The sequence below is a fragment of the Sitophilus oryzae genome, unplaced genomic scaffold (assembly GCF_002938485.1).
Source record: "Sitophilus oryzae breed Bouriz unplaced genomic scaffold, Soryzae_2.0 scaffold_809_pilon_pilon, whole genome shotgun sequence".
NCBI classification, from domain to species: Eukaryota; Metazoa; Arthropoda; class Insecta; order Coleoptera; family Curculionidae; genus Sitophilus; species Sitophilus oryzae.
The window spans coordinates 1,226,226-1,244,954 of record NW_022147427.1 but is presented as its reverse complement, the minus strand read 5'-3'; the positions used below and the strand labels follow the sequence as shown (position 1 = coordinate 1,244,954).

The 18,729-nt window shown below is 38.4% G+C and overlaps 1 protein-coding gene across 1 annotated transcript in view; it reads right to left on the bottom strand.

Annotated features, from left to right (window-relative positions):
* LOC115888941 (dynein heavy chain 6, axonemal-like) overlaps positions 1 to 17,586 on the bottom strand; it is a 48,559-nt gene extending 30,973 nt beyond the window's left edge. The window contains exon 1 of the mRNA XM_030908830.1: positions 17,413 to 17,586. Within this exon, the coding sequence (XP_030764690.1) occupies positions 17,413 to 17,547 (135 nt within the window). The 5' untranslated portion in view covers positions 17,548 to 17,586. The remainder of the gene's footprint in view (positions 1 to 17,412) is intronic.
* Between the last annotated feature and the right edge of the window lie 1,143 nt (positions 17,587 to 18,729).

Genomic DNA, 18,729 nt, shown 5'->3' with positions numbered 1-18,729 from the left:
GGTGGAAAAGGGTTCAGAGTAGAGGAAAAAATATTATGTAGCAAAAACAAAATGGGGTTCCATATTAGCAACCTCTCCTCTAATTAATAATTAATATTACTAGCAAAAAGTAAAAAAATCATAAAACATAATTTTGGCCAACTCTTAGCTCTTAATACCCTTTGTAGCCGTCGGCGCGTGCAAAAACAGAAATAAATAAATTTTCGTTCCGGTAAAAGCGAGAACGCCTGCTTTCACTGTGAACTAGCCGATTTGATAACACGCTTTAATTTTTCAAGGTTATAAGCGTGAGGCGGCGCGGTGCGGGGCTACGATGTACCCATATACAGGGTGTCCCAGAAATAAGTGCAAGTATTTTAGTATAGTTCAACCCCCAGAAACACGCCAATGAGGTTTTTTCTAAATATAATATTTTTTTGAAAATTCGGAATTTTTGAAATTTTTTTGGAATTTTTTTAGTTTTTATTTAAAGATTAAAGTTACAAGAAAGAAAATCCAGAAAAGATACAGTGGTTCTCAAAATTTTAGCAAAAAATCATTTTTTTGGAAATTTTCAAAATAAAATGACTCCGTTATTTTGGACTTATTAGAAAAACGATAATGAGAAAATATGTTTCTTTTATCGAGCTTAGAGGTGTGTAGTTCGTGAACGAACTAGTTCCAATGAACTATTCCGACCCCGGAATGAAAGGAACTAGTTCCTGGTTTCTCAAAGAACTAGTTCCTCAGAACCTGTTCCGGGATCGAGACTGTGACCGATATAGAATAATATGCGACGGCGACGGATCGGCTAGCGCGCGTAGCCCGATGGTAGGCAGGAGTGGGGAGTGCCAGCCGTACGTTATCGGATCCGGACCTAGAGGAACTAAACTAAATAAAAGACTAATTTACGTAGGCACGGATCGGGCCAGCGCGATCGATGCTAGGCAGGAGTGGGGAGTGCCAGCCGTATGCCGTATGTTATCGGATCCGGACCTAAAGGAACTAGAGGAACTAAACAAAAGACTAGTTTACGTATGGATCAGCCAGCGCGATTGATGCTAGGCAGGCGTGGGGAGCGCCAGCCGTATGTTATCGGATCCGGACATAGAGGAACTATTAAAAGACTAGTTCACGGGAATCTATTCAGTTGGCAGATCCGCGATATAATACAAGGAGACGACGATGGATTCGGCCTTGTCTATTGCCACAGCCGGCGCGGCGTAATTACCACATTTTTTTAAATATTTTATGGGAATGTTTCACTTTAGGTCCCTAAAATTAAGAAATATCTTATAAAATGAAGTAGATATTCTGAATTTTTGACAAAACAAAAAGCTTGAAGTGGGGAAAAATACATTTTTCGTATATTTTCGTATTATTTCCTCCAATTGATTTGTGATATAGTTGTTAAACTCTGACTTGAGTTTCTTTAATTTTTTTAACTGCTATAAAACTTACCTAAATGTTTTTAACATATGCAATTACACGTCTTCTGATATTTCGTACATTATAAAAATTATAATGATCTGTATAATTTTGAATAGTAATCTGGGGGGTGAATAGTTCTGGCTGAAAATGAAATCCATTAGCAAGCAACGGGGATGTCAATGTTAGTCGGGAACTATTGTGAACTAAGGACCTAGTTCAAGGAACTATTCCTCTAGAGGAACTAGAACTAAGGAACTAGTTCCGCCCAAGGAACTAGAATTCCCACCTCTAATCGAGATCTACCACCCCTTAAAATACTTGCACTTATTTCTGGGATACCCTGTTTATAACAATACACGTGATGCGTTTACGCAAAGTTGCGAACGATGTCAAGAATAGGTGCCCAGATTGGCGCTGACTACCAGTAAGCGGCAAACCTGCTTGCACTGTGTTCGCACACTAAGGCGTGAAGGCGCAAAGTAACCGACAGGCGACAACCGTGACATCCACATGTCAACAGTCAATTGTCAAACGTCAAGTTTATAAAAGTGATCTATGGATGCCGGACAGGGCTGTGGCATGTCAATCATTATATTCATGTATAAATTAATAGTGTGGGTGGTCATGTAAAAAAGTGGAGTGATCAAGGCACGACACTTAAAAAACATTTAGAAAACACCCTTACTCGTGCAACGAGAGAAAAATTATTAGGTGGTGATATAAAATTACATTTACAATCCAAAAGATGTCACCAAATGTCCGCAACCAGAAAAACATTGAGCGCAAAGGAGGTACATTGCAAATACTTAGAAAAGGCTTCATGTGAAAAAGCTAATGACGACAACAATCTGTCAATAATTTTCTTATTTATCAATGTGAAACAACTGTCAGAAAAATTAGTTTGTAAAATTTTTTTGTAGGAAATTTTTTGAACAATCTTTAACGTACTATTGGTAACATTTCTAAATTACATAAGGTTTGAAAAAAACACTCTGTAAAGGGGGGAACAAACAACATCAATAATTGAGACTCAATTGAATGGCAAAAGTAAAGACAATATCAAAGAGTAGATAAGACAAGAGACGACAGTGAACAAAGAAGTCGAATTTCGCGAGAGAGACGCAGATATATTAAAATTTAAAGGTCCCATCAAGTCCCATTTTGTCTGTTGCCAAATATATTTCTTTGAAAAATAAACAAGATTTTCTGAAAATAAATTAATAATATAAGAAGGATATAAGTAACGTATTGTTACGTTTTTCGTCGGTTCCGTGTGGATAGAAAGTCACAATTTATTTAAACACTATTTATTTAACACTAATTAACAAAAACAATAACGATAAAAGACTTATAGAACTATTTACAAACGATTTATAACTAAGAATTTATTTTGAATTTTAGCGCGTCAACTGCACTTGTATATTTATAACTGCCCTCTCTAGGCCACTGCCGCCGGCCTTTATACCGACAGGTAAAAGAAATCTAGAATAGTCCAAAGATCGTTAGGCGCATAGAGAAGGTTTTCGAATGTTCTCGTATGTACGAGTCCATTCTAGTGGGTCTCGATTCTTCTCGAACGAATGAATCATTGCGGTGTCTGTGCGATGTTAAGGTCATCCGAGGGCGGGCCATATTGTGAGGTTAGGTCGAGTCCACACCGGCTCGCAACAGTATGTTAATACGGAAATGTAAATTTTTAGTTTAGGTTGGTTTAGGTTCTTTTTTCGCAATGTACTGATAATATCAAAGAAACAGCCCAAGTAGCATTTGGACGTTATCTAACGTCGGGTATACGTCGCGTTCAATAAACCCGACGTCAGGTACCAACGTCGGTTCGACCGCCTGACGACCCTTATTTGCACCTAAATGGGGAATGCAGATTCAGGTCGCCACGACGTCGGTATCTGACCTAATAGGGAATGTAATTCTACCAATTACCAACGTCATATTACGTTGGATTTTAGTCACTTAAAATTCGTCGCTAAGCACTTGCGTTACGTTTGGTTTCATATTCGCTACCAAGAATACATAAAAACCTAACCAAACTACCTAATTACAAATGGATTCATAATCACTCCTCGAATATAACTATAAGTGCCTATCTAATTTCATATTATAATAATTCTGAATCATTAATCCAGACATCAGTTTTGTCAACGGAAGTCACTTTTTTGATATATCTGATTAAAATGCTCCGGAAAACAACGAGCGCCTTCAAAATTAGGTAGATTTATGAAATTAAAAATAGCTATAAAAAAGTTACTCGCAGAATATTTTTTTAATTTTCTAGCTGGTTTAATCATAAAACTGTACTGTAGTTCCCCCCAAACTCAACCTTATCAATATTATTCTACTAGAAATCGAAATGTGAATATAAATTTTAAAAACAAAAAACGATTTTAAAATGGCTGACAATCGGATACGTGTTAAGAATGGCGGATTTCTGTGTCCGACTTAATATGAACTACCAATATACCAATTCCGACCGGGTCTCCAACATTAGTCGTCTTACACGACCGAAGTCATCAAACCGGACGACCGGCAATCGTATTATGACGTATATAATTCCAACGTACGCCACGTAACCTCGCTTTGCATTTTGCGTATCAGTGATTTGTGGATTTGTGCAACTATATTTTAGTTTTTGTTTTCTAGTTAAAAATAATAGGCAGCCACTTTTTTAAGCCTAACCTCACATGTCGGAGGAGGATGGGGTCTGCTGGTATCCTAAGCTAAAAAATGTATAAGTTTTAAGAATTCTCATACCAACAGTGTGTCGACTTTCGAGCACTCATACAATTCGCACCCATCGCGTGGTGACGAGTTGTTGCGTAGGTGGTGAATGGGACAGTTGTTTCACCCGGAGATCTTTTGTCTCATTTCGTTGATTATGTATGCAACGGAATGTTGACCATATCTTTTATAGATGCTATGAATTTTGTTAATTGCCCCTTCCCAGTCCCTCTCGGACTGTTTCAAGGTGTATGCACTAATACTTTCCAGTGCATATCACCATAACAGGTGCCCGTTTGTACTTGTTTTGTGTTTTCACCCACCCTTGGTTCCTTCAGAACCAACAGTGGTTTTATCTTTGATTAAATGTTTTTTATTTCAAGAATAAGCAATTTGCGTGGATTGCACTGATAGTTTGGTGCATGCTTTTCTTAGATTGTCCAAGCCGCATATTGTCTTTACTTTGGTCATTCAATTGAGTCTCAATTATTGATGTTGTTTGTTCCCCCCCCTTACAGAGTGTTTTTATTTTAAGTTTTATACCTTATGTAATTTAGAAATGTTACCAATAGTACGTAAAAGATTGTTCAAAAAAATTCCTACAAAAAAATTTTACAAACTAATTTTTCTGACAGCTGTTGCACATTGATAAATAAGAAAATTATTGACAGATGGTTGTCGTCATTAGCTTTTTCACATGTAGCCTTTTCTAAGTATTTGCAATGTACCTCTTTTTTCCCGTTCTAAATTTCAATACATCTTAATGTTTGTACAATTGCTTAGAGAAAATTCTTTTTCGGATTGCGCTTAATGTTTTTCTGGTTGCGGACATTTGGTGACATCTTTTGAATTGTAAATGTAATTTTATATGACCACCTAATAATTTTTCTCTCGTTGCACGAGTAAGGGTGTTTTCTAAATGTCACATGCCATTTCTATATAAATTTGTTGACGATATTTTGTGTGCGGTTCCAATCACGAAAGTGAATTCAACACTAAACATATTCAACTCAGTTAACATACATATTCAGTTCACTATGGAGACTGAAACTAACAGAAGTGTGCTATTTTTAGATACGCTAACTATTCGTTCTCCGGAAAACAACATAATATTAGATTGGTATAAAAACCGTCATCTTCTGGAAGGTACATTAATTATTTTTCCAACCATCCACTTAATCAAAAATACAATATAGTCATAACGATGAAGAATCGCGTGACACATATCAGATCAGATATTTCTAAAAAAGAATCTCCAAACTTTGCTGCAGATCTTCCTTAATAATGGATATCCTTATAAAATATTAAAAAAATTAATTTATAATACGACTTGTTTTGATGGCCCTATAGAAGATATACAGGGCCAAGCAATAATAAAATACAAAAAACTGCCTTTTATTCAGGGATTGACTAACAATATAATTAAACAAATCGATGATAATTCAAATTTCAAAATAGCAAAATATAATATTGTTGCGGACCAGTGTGAACTCGACCTAACCTGACCGACCATATGTCCCGCCCTCAGATGACCTTAACATCGCATTAAAGAATAGACACCGTAATGATTCATTCGTTCCAGAAGAATCGAGTCCCACTGGAATGGACTAGTACATACGAGAACATTCGAAAACCTTCTCTACGCACCTAACGATCTATGGACTATTCTAGAGTTCTTTACCGGTCGGTATAAAAGCCGGCGGCTGTGGCCTACAGAGGGTAGTTATAAATATACCAGTGCAATTGACGCGCTAAAATTCAAAATAAATTCTTAGTTATAAATCGTTTGTAAATAGTTCTATAAGTTTTTTTTATCGTTATTGTTTTTGTTAATTAGTGTTAAATAAATAGGGTTTAAATAAATTGTGACTTTCTATCCACACGGAACCGACGAAAAACGTAATAATTGGTGTCAAGTGTGGCGTGTGTGATAGATTAGGAAAATAAAAAGACAGACAATGGCTCCGAAAAAATTGTTGAAAGACTTGAAAGTGTCGGAATTAAAATGCGTACTGGAAGAGAGGGAATGCGAAACAGATGGAAAGAAAAGCATTTTACAAGCCAGACTGAGAGACGTTTTGATTGAGGAAGGTGAGGATCCTGACACATTTTGCTTTGAGCTGGAAGGTGACCTTGACTCGTCCTTACAAAAATTAGAAGACAGTTTGAATGATAAAATGACAGAATTCTCAAAAATTAGACGACAACTTGAACAATTTGAATAGTAAAATAACTGACTTGGAAGTTAATTTAGAAGATAAGATCGCAGAAAATTCTAAAGACATACAGGCCAGCTTCAATAATAAAATATTGAATTTAGAACAAAGTTTATACAACAAGATAACAGAAAACTCCAGGGAATTAGAAGAAAAGATAATAGATACACAAGACAAAATAGCACAGATTGAGGACGATGTTAACAGAAAAATCGAAATTCTAAAAGAAGAAATAGCGAAGTCGAATTCACCAAAATGTCAAGAAACATCGGAGGGACCGAAACTAGTAGAAAATAGGTGTGCCTCAAAATCAGTTATGAAACCTCCGCAGGTTGACGGAAAAACCGCTTGGGCCAATTATTTTTGCCAATTTGAAGCCGCTGCGAGAGCGAACGGCTGGACAATCGCTGAAAAAGCTACTGCTTTGACTATCGCACTGCGAGGAGATGCGACTGATATCCCGCAGACACCGTCATCACATCGGAACAGGGAGATTATCAGCAATTGGCACATGACATTGAAATGAGGTACGGCCAAGCTCATTTGGAACATGTCTATCATTCCCAGCTAAAAAATCGCATTCAAAAGGCAAATGAGTATCTGCAGGAGTTTGAAGCCGACGTAGCCCACCTCGTTCGCCTTGCGTACCCTGCTACACCAGAAAATGTTATGGAGCGCTTAAAATACAGGCTTTTATTGATGGTTTACGTGACAACGAGACAAGGCAAACACTTCTTTTAGCTCATCCAACGTATTTGAGAGATGCCCTAGCACGTGCCCTGGAATTTGAGGCCGCGAAAGAATGCTCTAGGTCTCTAGGATTTGTACGGGCTGTTGAGGAATGTTCCGACGATTCCAAAGTGGAAAGGATTGTGCGTAAAGTACTGGATCAGTATATGAGCAAGAAGGGGGGACCGATTCGCTGTTGGAATTGCGGAGAGATGGGAAATCGTTGCAAAAAAGAGAAAGAAGTGAAAGTCTTAAGGACGCCCGTGGTTGGTGATAGTTGGCAAACCGAAGATCTTGCAAATGACCAAATCAGCGATCCAGAGTTGGACTTGGTGATTAACTGGAAAAACGCGGACCAGAGGCCAACGTAGGAGGAAGTTTGCAGATATTCGCCGAACGTGAAGTCGTACTGGTCCCAGTGGAATTCGTTGGTAATAGATAACGGAAGAGAGAAGGCAGATCGTCATTCCAAAGAAGAGGGTCCCGGAAGTCTTGGCGGAAGTTCACAATGGAACCAGCGGTGGACATCCTGGTGTTAGCAAGACCCTTGGCAAGCTGCGTGAACGGTTCCCATTGGGTGAACTGCAAGAAGACGTGAGGAGCCTGGTGTAATGCGACGTTTGCGCTGCTATCAATGGACCACAAAAGCGTGGTAAAAGCCCAATGCGCCAGTACAATGTAGTGGCAGTCCTTTCGAACGAATAGCGATCGACGTGGCTGGTCCTTTCCCAGAGACGAACGATGGCAACAAATACATTATTGTGGTAATGGATTACTTCAGCAAATGGGTCGAGAGTACGCGTTGCCAAATCAGGAAGCGTCCACCATTGCTGATGCTCTTGTTAAGGAATGGATCTGCAGGTTTGGTGTCTCATGGAGCTGCATTCAGATCAGGGAAGAAACTTTGAGTCCAATCTGTTCCAAGGCTGTGAGGTCCTTAACATCCGCAAGACCAGGACGACTGCTCTGCATCCACAATCCGATGGGATGGTTGAACGCATGAACAGAACCATCAACCGTTATTTGGCCAAAGTAGTCTCTGACCACCAAAGAGACTGGGACAAATTTCTTCACCTGTTCCTGTTGGCCTATCGTTCATCCGTCCAAGAATCCACGGGGCAAACTCCAGCCAGCATCGTGATCTGAAGTTTGGTTGCCGACCGGGAGAAGATGTCGCCGGAGAAGATTATGTTCATAGACTACGCCAAAGGCTGGACGACATCCATCAGCGAGTCCGCCTAAATATTCAAAGTGCTAGTGACCGAATGAAGGAACACTACGACATTCAAGCTGAGCATGGAGGATACCAACCAGGGAAGTTGGTGTGGCTATATAACCCGCAGAGACGTCGTGGGTTATCTCCGAAGCTACAATCCTCGTGGGAAGGGCCATACGAAGTCATGGATAGAATTAATGACGTCGTATACCGTATTAGAAAATTGCCAAAAGGAAAACCGAGAATAGTCCATTTCAATCGTTTGAGCCCCTACCAAGGCGAAATAGAAGATCGTGCTGGGACCGTGAGAACCTGCAGCTTTGATCCCCCTGATTCGGAGATGTCCTTTGATGATTTCATGGCCCGATACAACAGCAGTGAGAAGGCTCGCTATGGTGTAACCAAAGAAGATCAACGAGACCTATTTTCCGTGCCTCCTGATTATTCGCTCACTCATTGTGTGGCCCGAGATTTGCGGATGTCCAGAGGAATCACTGCGAAGATTCAATGAGAAGTTTGGGCGGGTCGGAGAACTACGCCGACAGGATCCAGAGGTTGGAAGCGTCTTTAGGCTAACCGACAATGCACATGGTCAAGCAAGGCACATCTTCTACCTGGTCACCAAGGAATGGTCCCCGAGTAAGCCGACTTATCTCAATCTATGGAAGACCCTGATTGAACTGAGAGAAGCCCTGCTAAACAATAACATTGCACGATTAGCCATTCCGAAGCTGGCGTGTGGACTCGATGGTTTGAGTTGGCGTACAATCCGGAACATGATTGAAGTCTTGTTCAGATTTACGGGAATCGAGATCCTCGTTTGCTGCTACAACCCAAAGCTGAGATCGGGAGAGAAAACGGTAGACTGCTATTTCTACCAGACTTCGCAATGTACCAGGGGCCAGCTTTGCAAATACCTTCATTCACCGTATACATCTCAGGACGAGCATGTGCCTAAGAAGGGGGCAGTGTTGCGACCGGTGTGGACTCGACCTAACCTAACTATATAGCCCGCCCTCGGATGACCTTAACATCGCATTAAAGAATAGACACAGTAATGATTCATTCGAAGATTCGAGAAGAAACGAGTTCCACTGGAATGGAGTAGTACATACGAGAACAACCGAAACCTTCTCTATGCACCTAACGATCTATGGACTATTCTAGAGTTTTTTTAGCTGTAGGTATAAAAGCCGGCGGCTGTGGCCTAGAGAGGGCAGTTATAAATATACCAGTGCAGTTGACGCGCTAAAATTCAAAATAAATTCTTAGTTATAAATCGTTTGTAAATAGTTCTATAAGTCTTTTATCGTTATTGTTTTTGTTATTAGTGTTAAATAAATAGTGACTTTCTATCCACACGGAACCGACGAAAAACGTAAAACAATTGGTGTCAATGTGGCGTGTGTGTGATAGATTAGGAAAATAAAAAGACAGACAATGGCTCCGAAAAAATTGTTGAAAGACTTGAAAGTGTCGGAATTAAAATGCGTATTGGAAGAGAGGGAATGCGAAACAGATGGAAAGAAAAGCATTTTTACAAGCCAGACTGAGAGACGTTTTGATTGAGGAAGGTGAGGATCCTGACACATTTTGCTTTGAGCTGGAAGGTGACCTTGACTCGTCCTTACAAAAATTAGAAGACAGTTTTGAATGATAAAATGACAGAGAATTTCAAAAAATTAGACGACAACTTGAACAATTTGAATAGTAAAATAACTGACTTGGAAGTTAATTTAGAAGATAAGATCGCAGAAAATTCTAAAGACATACAGGCCAGCTTCAATAATAAAATATTGAATTTAGAACAAAGTTTATACAACAAGATAACAGAAAACTCCAGGGAATTATAAGAAAAGATAATAGATACACAAGACAAAATAGCACAGATTGAGGACGATGTTAACAGAAAAATCAAAATTCTAAAAGAAGAAATGGCGAAGTCGAATTCACCAAAATGTCAAGAAATATCGGAGGGACCGAAACTAGTAGAAAATAGGTGTGCCTCAAAATCAGTTATGAAACCTCTGCAGGTTGACGGAAACCGTTTGAATACAATTATTTTTGTTAATTTGAAGCCGCTGCTAGAGCGAACGGCTGGACAATCGCTGAAAAAGCTACTGCTTTGACTATCGTAACTGCGAGGAGATGCGACTGATATCCTGCAGACATTGTCATCATCGGAACAGGGAGATTATCAGCAATTGGTACGACATTTAGAAATGAGGTACGGCCAAGCTCATTTGGAACATGTCTATCATTCCCAGCTAAAAAATCGCATTCAAAAGTCAAATGAGTCTCTGCAGGAGTTTGAAGCCGACGTAGCCCGCCTCGTTCGCCTTGCGTACCCTGCTATGCCCGAAAATGTTATGGAGCGCTTAACAGTACAGGCTTTTATTGATGGTTTACGTGACAACGAGACAAGGCAAACACTTCTTTTAGCTCATCCAACGCATTTGGGAGATGCCCTAGCACGTGCCCTGGAATTTGAGGCCGCGAAAGAATGCTCTAGGTCTCTAGGATTTGTACGGGCTGTTGAGGAGAGTTCCGACGATTCCAAAGTGGAAAGGATTGTGCGGAAAGTACTGGATCAGTATATGAGCAAGAAGGGGGGACCGATTCGCTGTTGGAATTGCGGACAGATGGGAAATCGTTACAAAGAAGAGAAAGAAGTGAAAGTCTTAAGGACGACTGTGGTTGGTGATAGTTGGCAAACCGAAGATCTTGCAAATGACCAAATCAGTGATCCAGAGTTGGGCTTGGTGATTAACTGGAAAAACGCGGACCAGAGACCAACGTGGGAGGAAGTTTGCAGATATTCGCCGAACGTGAAGTCGTACTGGTCCCATGGAATTCATTAGTAATAGATAACGGATTACTTCGCCGTGTGATTGAGAGACCAGAGGGACAAGAAGAGAGAAGGCAGATTCATTCCAAAGAAGAGGGTCCCGGAAGTCTTGGCGGAAGTTCACAATGGAACCAGCGGTGGACATCTTGGTGTTAGCAAGACCCTTGGCAAGCTGCGTGAACGGTTCTATTGGATGAACTGCACAGAAGACGTGAGGGCCTGGTGTAAGAAATGCGACGTTTCCGCTGCTATCAATGGACCACAAAAGCGTGGTAAAGCTCCAATGCGCCAGTACAATGTAGGCAGTCCTTTCGAACGAATAGCTATCGACGTGGCTGGTCCTTTCCCGGAGACGAACGATGGCAACAAATACATTGTGGTAGTAATGAATTACTTCAGCAAATGGGTCGAGGCCTACGCGTTGCCAAATCAAGAAGCGTCCACCATTGCTGATGCTCTTGTTAAGGAATGGATCTGCAGGTTTGGTATTCCCATGGAGCTGCATTCAGATCAGGGAAGAAACTTTGAGTCCAATCCAAAGCGTCTGTGAGGTCCTTAACATCCGCAAGACCAGGATGACTGCTCTGCATCCACAATCCGATGGGATGGTTGAACGCATGAACAGAACCATCAACCGTTATTTGGCCAAAGTAGTCTCTGACCACCAAAGAGACTGGGACAAATTTCTTCAGCTGTTCCTCTTGGCCTACCGTTCATCCATCCAAGAATCTACAGGGCAAACTCCAGCCAGCATCGTTATGGGACGGGAAGTGCGCCTACCTTGTGACCTGAAGTTTGGTTGCCGACCGGGAGAAGATGTCGCCGGAGAAGATTATGTCCATAGACTACGCCAAGGATGGACGACATCCATCAGCGAGTCCGCATAGATATTCAAAGCGCTAGTGACCGAATGAAGGAACACTACGACATTCAAGCTGAGCATCGTGGGTTATCTCCGAAGCTACAATCCTCGTGGGAAGGGCCATACGAAGTCATGGATAGGATTAATGACGTCGTATACCGTATCAGAAAATTGCCAAAAGGAAAGCCGAGGGTAATTCATTTCAACCGTTTGAGCCCCTATCAAGGCGAAATAGAAGATCGTGCTGGGACCGTGAGAACCTGCAGCTTTGATCCCCCTGATTCGGAGATGTCCTTTGACGATTTCATGGCCCGATACAACAGCAGTCAGAAGGCTCGCTATGGTGTAACCAAAGAAGAACAACGAGACCTCTTTTTCGTGGCTCCTGATTATTCGCTCGCTCACTGTGTGGCCCGAGATTTGCGGATGTCCAGAGGAATCGCTGCGACGTTCAATGAGAAGTTTGGGCGAGTCGGAGAACTACGCCGACAGGATCCAGAGATTCGAAGCGTCTTGAGGCTAACCGACAATGAACTTGGTCAAGCAAGGCACATTTTCTACCTAGTCACCAAGGAATGGCCCCCAAGTGAGTCTCAATCTATGGAAGACCCTGATTGAACTTAGAGAAGCCTTGCTAAACAACAACATTACACGATTAGCCATTCCGAAGCTGGCGTGTGGACTCGATGGTTTGAGTTGGCGTACAATCCGGAACATGATTGAAGTCTTGTTCAGATTTACGGGAATCGAGATCCTTGTTTGCTGCTACAACCCAAAGCTGAGATCGGGAGAGAAAACTGTGACTGCTATTTCTACCAGACTTCGCAATGTACCAGGGGCCAGCTTTGCAAATACCTTCATTCACCGTATAATCTCGGGACGAGCATTTGCTTAAGAAGGGGGCAGTGTTGCGGACCCGTGTGAACTCAACCTAACTCTAACTATATGTCCCGCCCTCAGATGACCTTAACATCGCATTAAAGAATAGACACCGTAATGATTCATCTCGTTCGAGAAGAATCGAGTCCCACTGAAATGGACTAGTACATACGAGAACATTCGAAAACCTTCTCTACGCACCTAACGATCTATGGACTATTCTAGAGTTCTTTACCTGTCGGTATAAAAGCCGGCGGCTGTGGCCTACAGGGGGCAGTTATAAATATACCAGTGCAGTTGACGCGCTAAAATTCAAAATAAATTCTTAGTTATAAATCGTTTGTAAATAGTTCTATAAGTTTTTTTTATCGTTATTGTTGTTTGTTAATTAGTGTTAAATAAATAGTGTTTAAATAAATTGTGACTTTCTATCCACACGGAACCGACGAAAAACGTAACAATATGTTAACATCAGGAAGAATATTTTCGAACGTTAAGGACAGGACTCCAATACTTAATCAGAGTAATGTTATATACAAAATCCCTTGTCTTGGCTGTGAGGGATGCTACATTGGCCAAACATCCCAGTCTTTAAAAAGAAGAATAGCACAACACAAAAGTGATAGCAAATTAGGCAAACGCTCATGTGCCCTAGCAATTCATTTTCAGGATAAAGACCATAATTTCGACTACAAAAATGTCTCAGTTTTAGACCGTGAAACTAATTATAATAAAAGACTGTTCTTGGAAATAACACATATTAATAAAGTAAACTCCATTAATTTTAGATCGGATATTGACAAACTGAGTGTGATTTATTGCAATGTTTTGAAAAATAATTAAAATAAATTAGAATAATAATTGTACTTTTAATAGTAATTAATATCGTTATATACTAATATTAATATATCTTAATTTAAATAATGTTAAAAAAAATTTTTTTTTACTTGTTAATAAAGAAATAATTATTAGTGTTTTTGATTGTGGTAGTAGGTTTTTTGTTAAAGATTTTTTGAATACATGTAAATGAATTTTATCTCGGCGTATTGATATACCCTACATACTTTAACAGAATAAATGCATAATGTGTGGTGTGCACGTACCGATATTTTAACTCTAATTGTAAGTTATTTTAGATTATTTAATTAATATTTCTGGTTTTTACTTATATATAATTAGTTGCCATATATTATTATGTTTTTTATCTCATTGTACTTTGTGACGAAAATTTTTGTTCTTTGATTTTCGTCTTTATTATGTTAACTCTTATCTTGTATATTTGTATTGTTTGCTGGATTGCTTTGTTGTAAAGAATAATGTTTCTTGTAGCTTGGTACCTCCTGATGGTGTTAGTAACTACTAACGAAATATAGAGGGTTTAATGAATAAATGAGTGTCATTGAATAAAAAACAGACCGATATAACCTGAGATTTTATACTTTATAATTATAAAAAAATATATAAATATTTATAACGGTAAGTTACCGACAGCTATTCGTACGTACGGCCAATGAGTGTCGTGTTGATTGTTGTTATCATAGTTTTAGCTGTCATTAATAGGACATATAGCAAATTTGTACCGACAACTCTCGGTATCTCTACCGTGAGGTTAACAAGGGCACGGTAGAGATACCGATTTTCGTCGGTATAAATTTGCGATATCTGCCATAGAACCGATCGGTAACTATGACAACAACAATTAACACATTTTTACTATATACAAATACGTATCGAGAGCTGTCGTAACTTACCGATACCGACGATTTTCGATGCCGTGTACAGAATAGCCGCCCCAGGATACCCTTATATCTATTACTTTTTTTATTTTGGAAGGCATTCAATACAATTGCATTTACCTACTTACCACCAAAAGATTAATTCCCAAATAAAGTTATTTTCCTAATAAATTTGATATTTATTTCATTTAAATTGTTAGTACTGATCCTATTCGATTAAAATCAACTCAAGCTTTAAACAATGTGACATATTAATAAATCATTAAGCATTGCATTTGAAAATATAAAGAGTAAAGTTTGAAATAAAAGGAATGTATTTGAAAAACAAAGGGAAAACACTAATAAACAAATGTATATTTCTTTAAATCAAATAGGCAGCATTTTTATTCTAAATCTGATATACCACTAACAATGACAATGATCATGTATGTTTTATATGTACGAGTATATGCATAAAATCAATAGATATCTTATTAATTCAATTATGACCATTAATGAGGCCAAAACATGTTTGATTTTATTTGATTCATTAGCATTGTTTGGTTTGGTATTATATTATTTGGTTCATTAGCATTGTTTAGTTAAACGAGCCCTTGCTTGTTGGATTCCGATCATCCAGTCCAGAGTTATTAATATTTAAATAAAAGCAAATCTAACCTTCCCCCACCACTTTATTTTGGTGATAGGGGAAAATGGCTTTAACAAAAAATATTCAAAATTTACTGAAGATGATGAAGCTATTACTTATAGTACACCTTATCTAGGCAAAATTCCGTAAAAACTCCATTTTCTTATTTTTTGTTGCAATTGGCGCCCCCTAGCGGTCGTTCTACAAATACCAAAACCGCGCGTCGGTTCGACGCGCGACCTGACGATCCTTATTTACCAAACCTAAATGGGGAATACAGATTCGGGTCGCTTTGACGTCGGTATATGACCTAATAGGGAATGTAATTCTACCAATTAACAACGTCATATTACGTTGGATTTCAGTCACTTAAAATTTGGATTTCTGTGTCCGACTTAATATGAACTAACAATATATCAATTCTGACCGGGTCTCCAACATTAGTCGTCTCACACGACCGAAGTCATCAAACCGGACGACCAGCAATCGTATTATGACGTATATAATTCCAACGTACGCCACGTAACCTCACTTTGCGTATCAGTGATTTGTGGATTTGTGCAACTATATTTTAGTTTTTTTTCTCCTTAAAAAAATGGGCAACCACTTTTTTTAAGCCTAACCTCACATGTGGGAGGAGGATGGGGTGTGCTGGTTTCCTAAGCTAAAAAATGAAATTAAGATGCACCAGTGTAATACAGCATCTCTTCCGGATAAAAAGCATTTATGGGTGGAGGCAACACATCGCTACTACTATTATTATTTTGCAAAAGCCTCGACCTCTTTCTGTAGAGTATAGATGAATGTCTAAATGCCTTTTTAGTGTGTTTTTAGGCATAATAAAAAAAATAAGTTTGTTTACAAAAACTTTTTATTAGGACGTAAATAGAGATACGTAAATTAGGTTATAAATATGAACATAAAATGCAACAAAATATAATTGGACGTTACTTTAGGGATTATCAGTGAGACGTATCCTATTCGGACAACGGGTAGACGTCGGGCTAGTTCAAGTATATGTACGTCGTGCATGCCAACGCGAGAACGACGTTGGGAAATTAATTAAAATGGTACGTTGTTATTTTGTACGTTGACAGATCGTTGGATTTACCAACTCGGATCCAACGACGTTGCTTTTAATAGGAAAGCGACGTCACCGGTCGCATCACCAGCACCCGACTAAATTTGCACAAACTCTGACGTCGGTTCAAGTCAGATTGAGTTCGAAGTCAGATAGATGCTACTTGGGAATACTTTCCGAGATACAGCCGATAGCTATTCTTAGTGGGACACCCTGTACATTGCCGTTGAATAAATGGGTACATTGCAATACTAAAATTATTATAAAAAACTACTAAATTGAAAACTAAATGTTTATCCAATTTTAACGTATTACTCATTTGCAAATGTATATTTATTATTTTATTTGGCTGTTTGAATGCTCCCATATTAGAACTATTATTTCTTCTTTTTATGTTTTTTTTTTTATTTTATTTTGCTACTTGAATCCACCTTAAATTGACAAAATCACATAAATACGCGTACAAATACAGAAACACAAGTAAGCTCTTCAACTTGAAGAATATATTGGTATAATTTCATTCTTAAATTGCAAGGATTTCAGTTCGTAAACTACCCAATAATCTTGCTATTTTGTGTGACTAAAACTAATGGAGTATCATATTAGCCAAAATTATAAATGATTATTATACAAACTAACTGAAATAACTGGTTAATATGAAAACAAAAATATAAAATTATGATATTACCCAATACGAATATATAGTTTGCAAACTAACCAGCTAGTTTGTAAACTAGCTGTTTGCTGTCTGCTATTTAGCAAGAATGGGCGCATTCCTTCAAAATAAGAGCGCTTTTAGTTAGTTTGAAAAATAGCTAGCTAGTTTTAAAACTTGCCAAGTTTCCATTTTAGCTGTAACATTTATAAAAAAATTACAACCTTCTTAAGGCCAACTGGCGTAAGTCCCATTAAAAAGTAAAGGCGAGTACGGGCCAAGTAAATAACGTCTAGAAATTGACCTCGCCAAATGTAGGTATCAGCGATTGTCATTCCCCAGCCCTTTTTGATGCATTTTTTTTCGATCGTATGGTGTAAAAATCTAATCTACCATATATCGTTATACTGGTAACTTACTTTCCACAATCTAAAATTTTTAAACGTTTTAATTTGAACTAGCCTTTTATACATCTTGTATTCTGCTTCCCACTTATCTAAAGAAGTGAAAACTACTTCACCACCAGAATGCTGCATTACACCCTTTCGGCTCATAGTAAAGAAAAATGATTTGTCCACTTCTTTGTAACCAACAACCCTTAAAAATCCAAATAAAACATTAACAATTTTATGTAATAGTTTGAGAGGCAATATTTCATATTCAATTAATCAATTAAAGTATACAGGTGTGTCTAAATATTCTACACCTACATTAATTTTAGTAGAAATATTTACAACTCCACCGACGACTGTTTTTTTTCGTAAAATGGTCCTACTAGTATTTACTACATTTTTTGTCTTGTAAAAAAAACCATATCGCATAGTTTTTGAGAAAAAATGTTAAAGATTTTTTTTTCCAAATCAGAACCTAACACACTTTATCACAATCACAACCTAACCTAACCTAACCTAACTTATAGCAGTCTCAAAAATTACGTATATTTTGGCAAAAAATTGCCAAAATAGTTTATTAAAGCATACTAGATTTTATGCGCCTACATAGTTCGCTACAAGTCAGCTTCGGAAAAACATTTTTTTCTCTAAAAAAGTACGCGTAGTGACGTTCTTTTCGAGACAAAAATGTAGTAAATATGAAATCATTTTAAGAAAAAAAATTGATGGTCGATAGAGTTGGAAAATATTTCAACTAAAATGTATGTAGGGGTGGGGGTAGTTTGCATCCTTCCCGTACTTTTTCTTTTTCTGTTATGAAAGTCAAATGTAAAACGCAGAAATATCAGTTCTTAAAATATCTTAAAAAAGTGTTTATTTTTTAAAGTTTGATGCCATCTAACGGACAAACGAAGTTATATTTTATATGGGTAAATTGTGTTCAATCAGCTTATTTTGATTCCAAAAGTACGTAGAAATTCTATGTCCACGACCCTGTATAACTTCCGCTAGGGTCTAAAAATCGATCGACATGACTGATTGTATTCTATTTTTTGTTATTACCCTTATACATAATATAGTCTAAGAGCCAGCGCCGAAAAAAAATTCTGAATTTACCAAAGCCAGTTTTTAGACAGTTGATTACAGTAGTTATGTGCAGCTGGTTCCAATAAAATTGAGTACGATTTAAAACATATTTTTATTATTTCGGGCAGTATATTCTATGATACCAGTCCCCCATTTCTCTACTCATGTCATGCTGACATTCTGAAAAATTTATTTGCCACTTTGTCAAAAGCAAAGTTCTTCTTGTTTTATGATGGCTATGCTACAAGGCAACCGCCA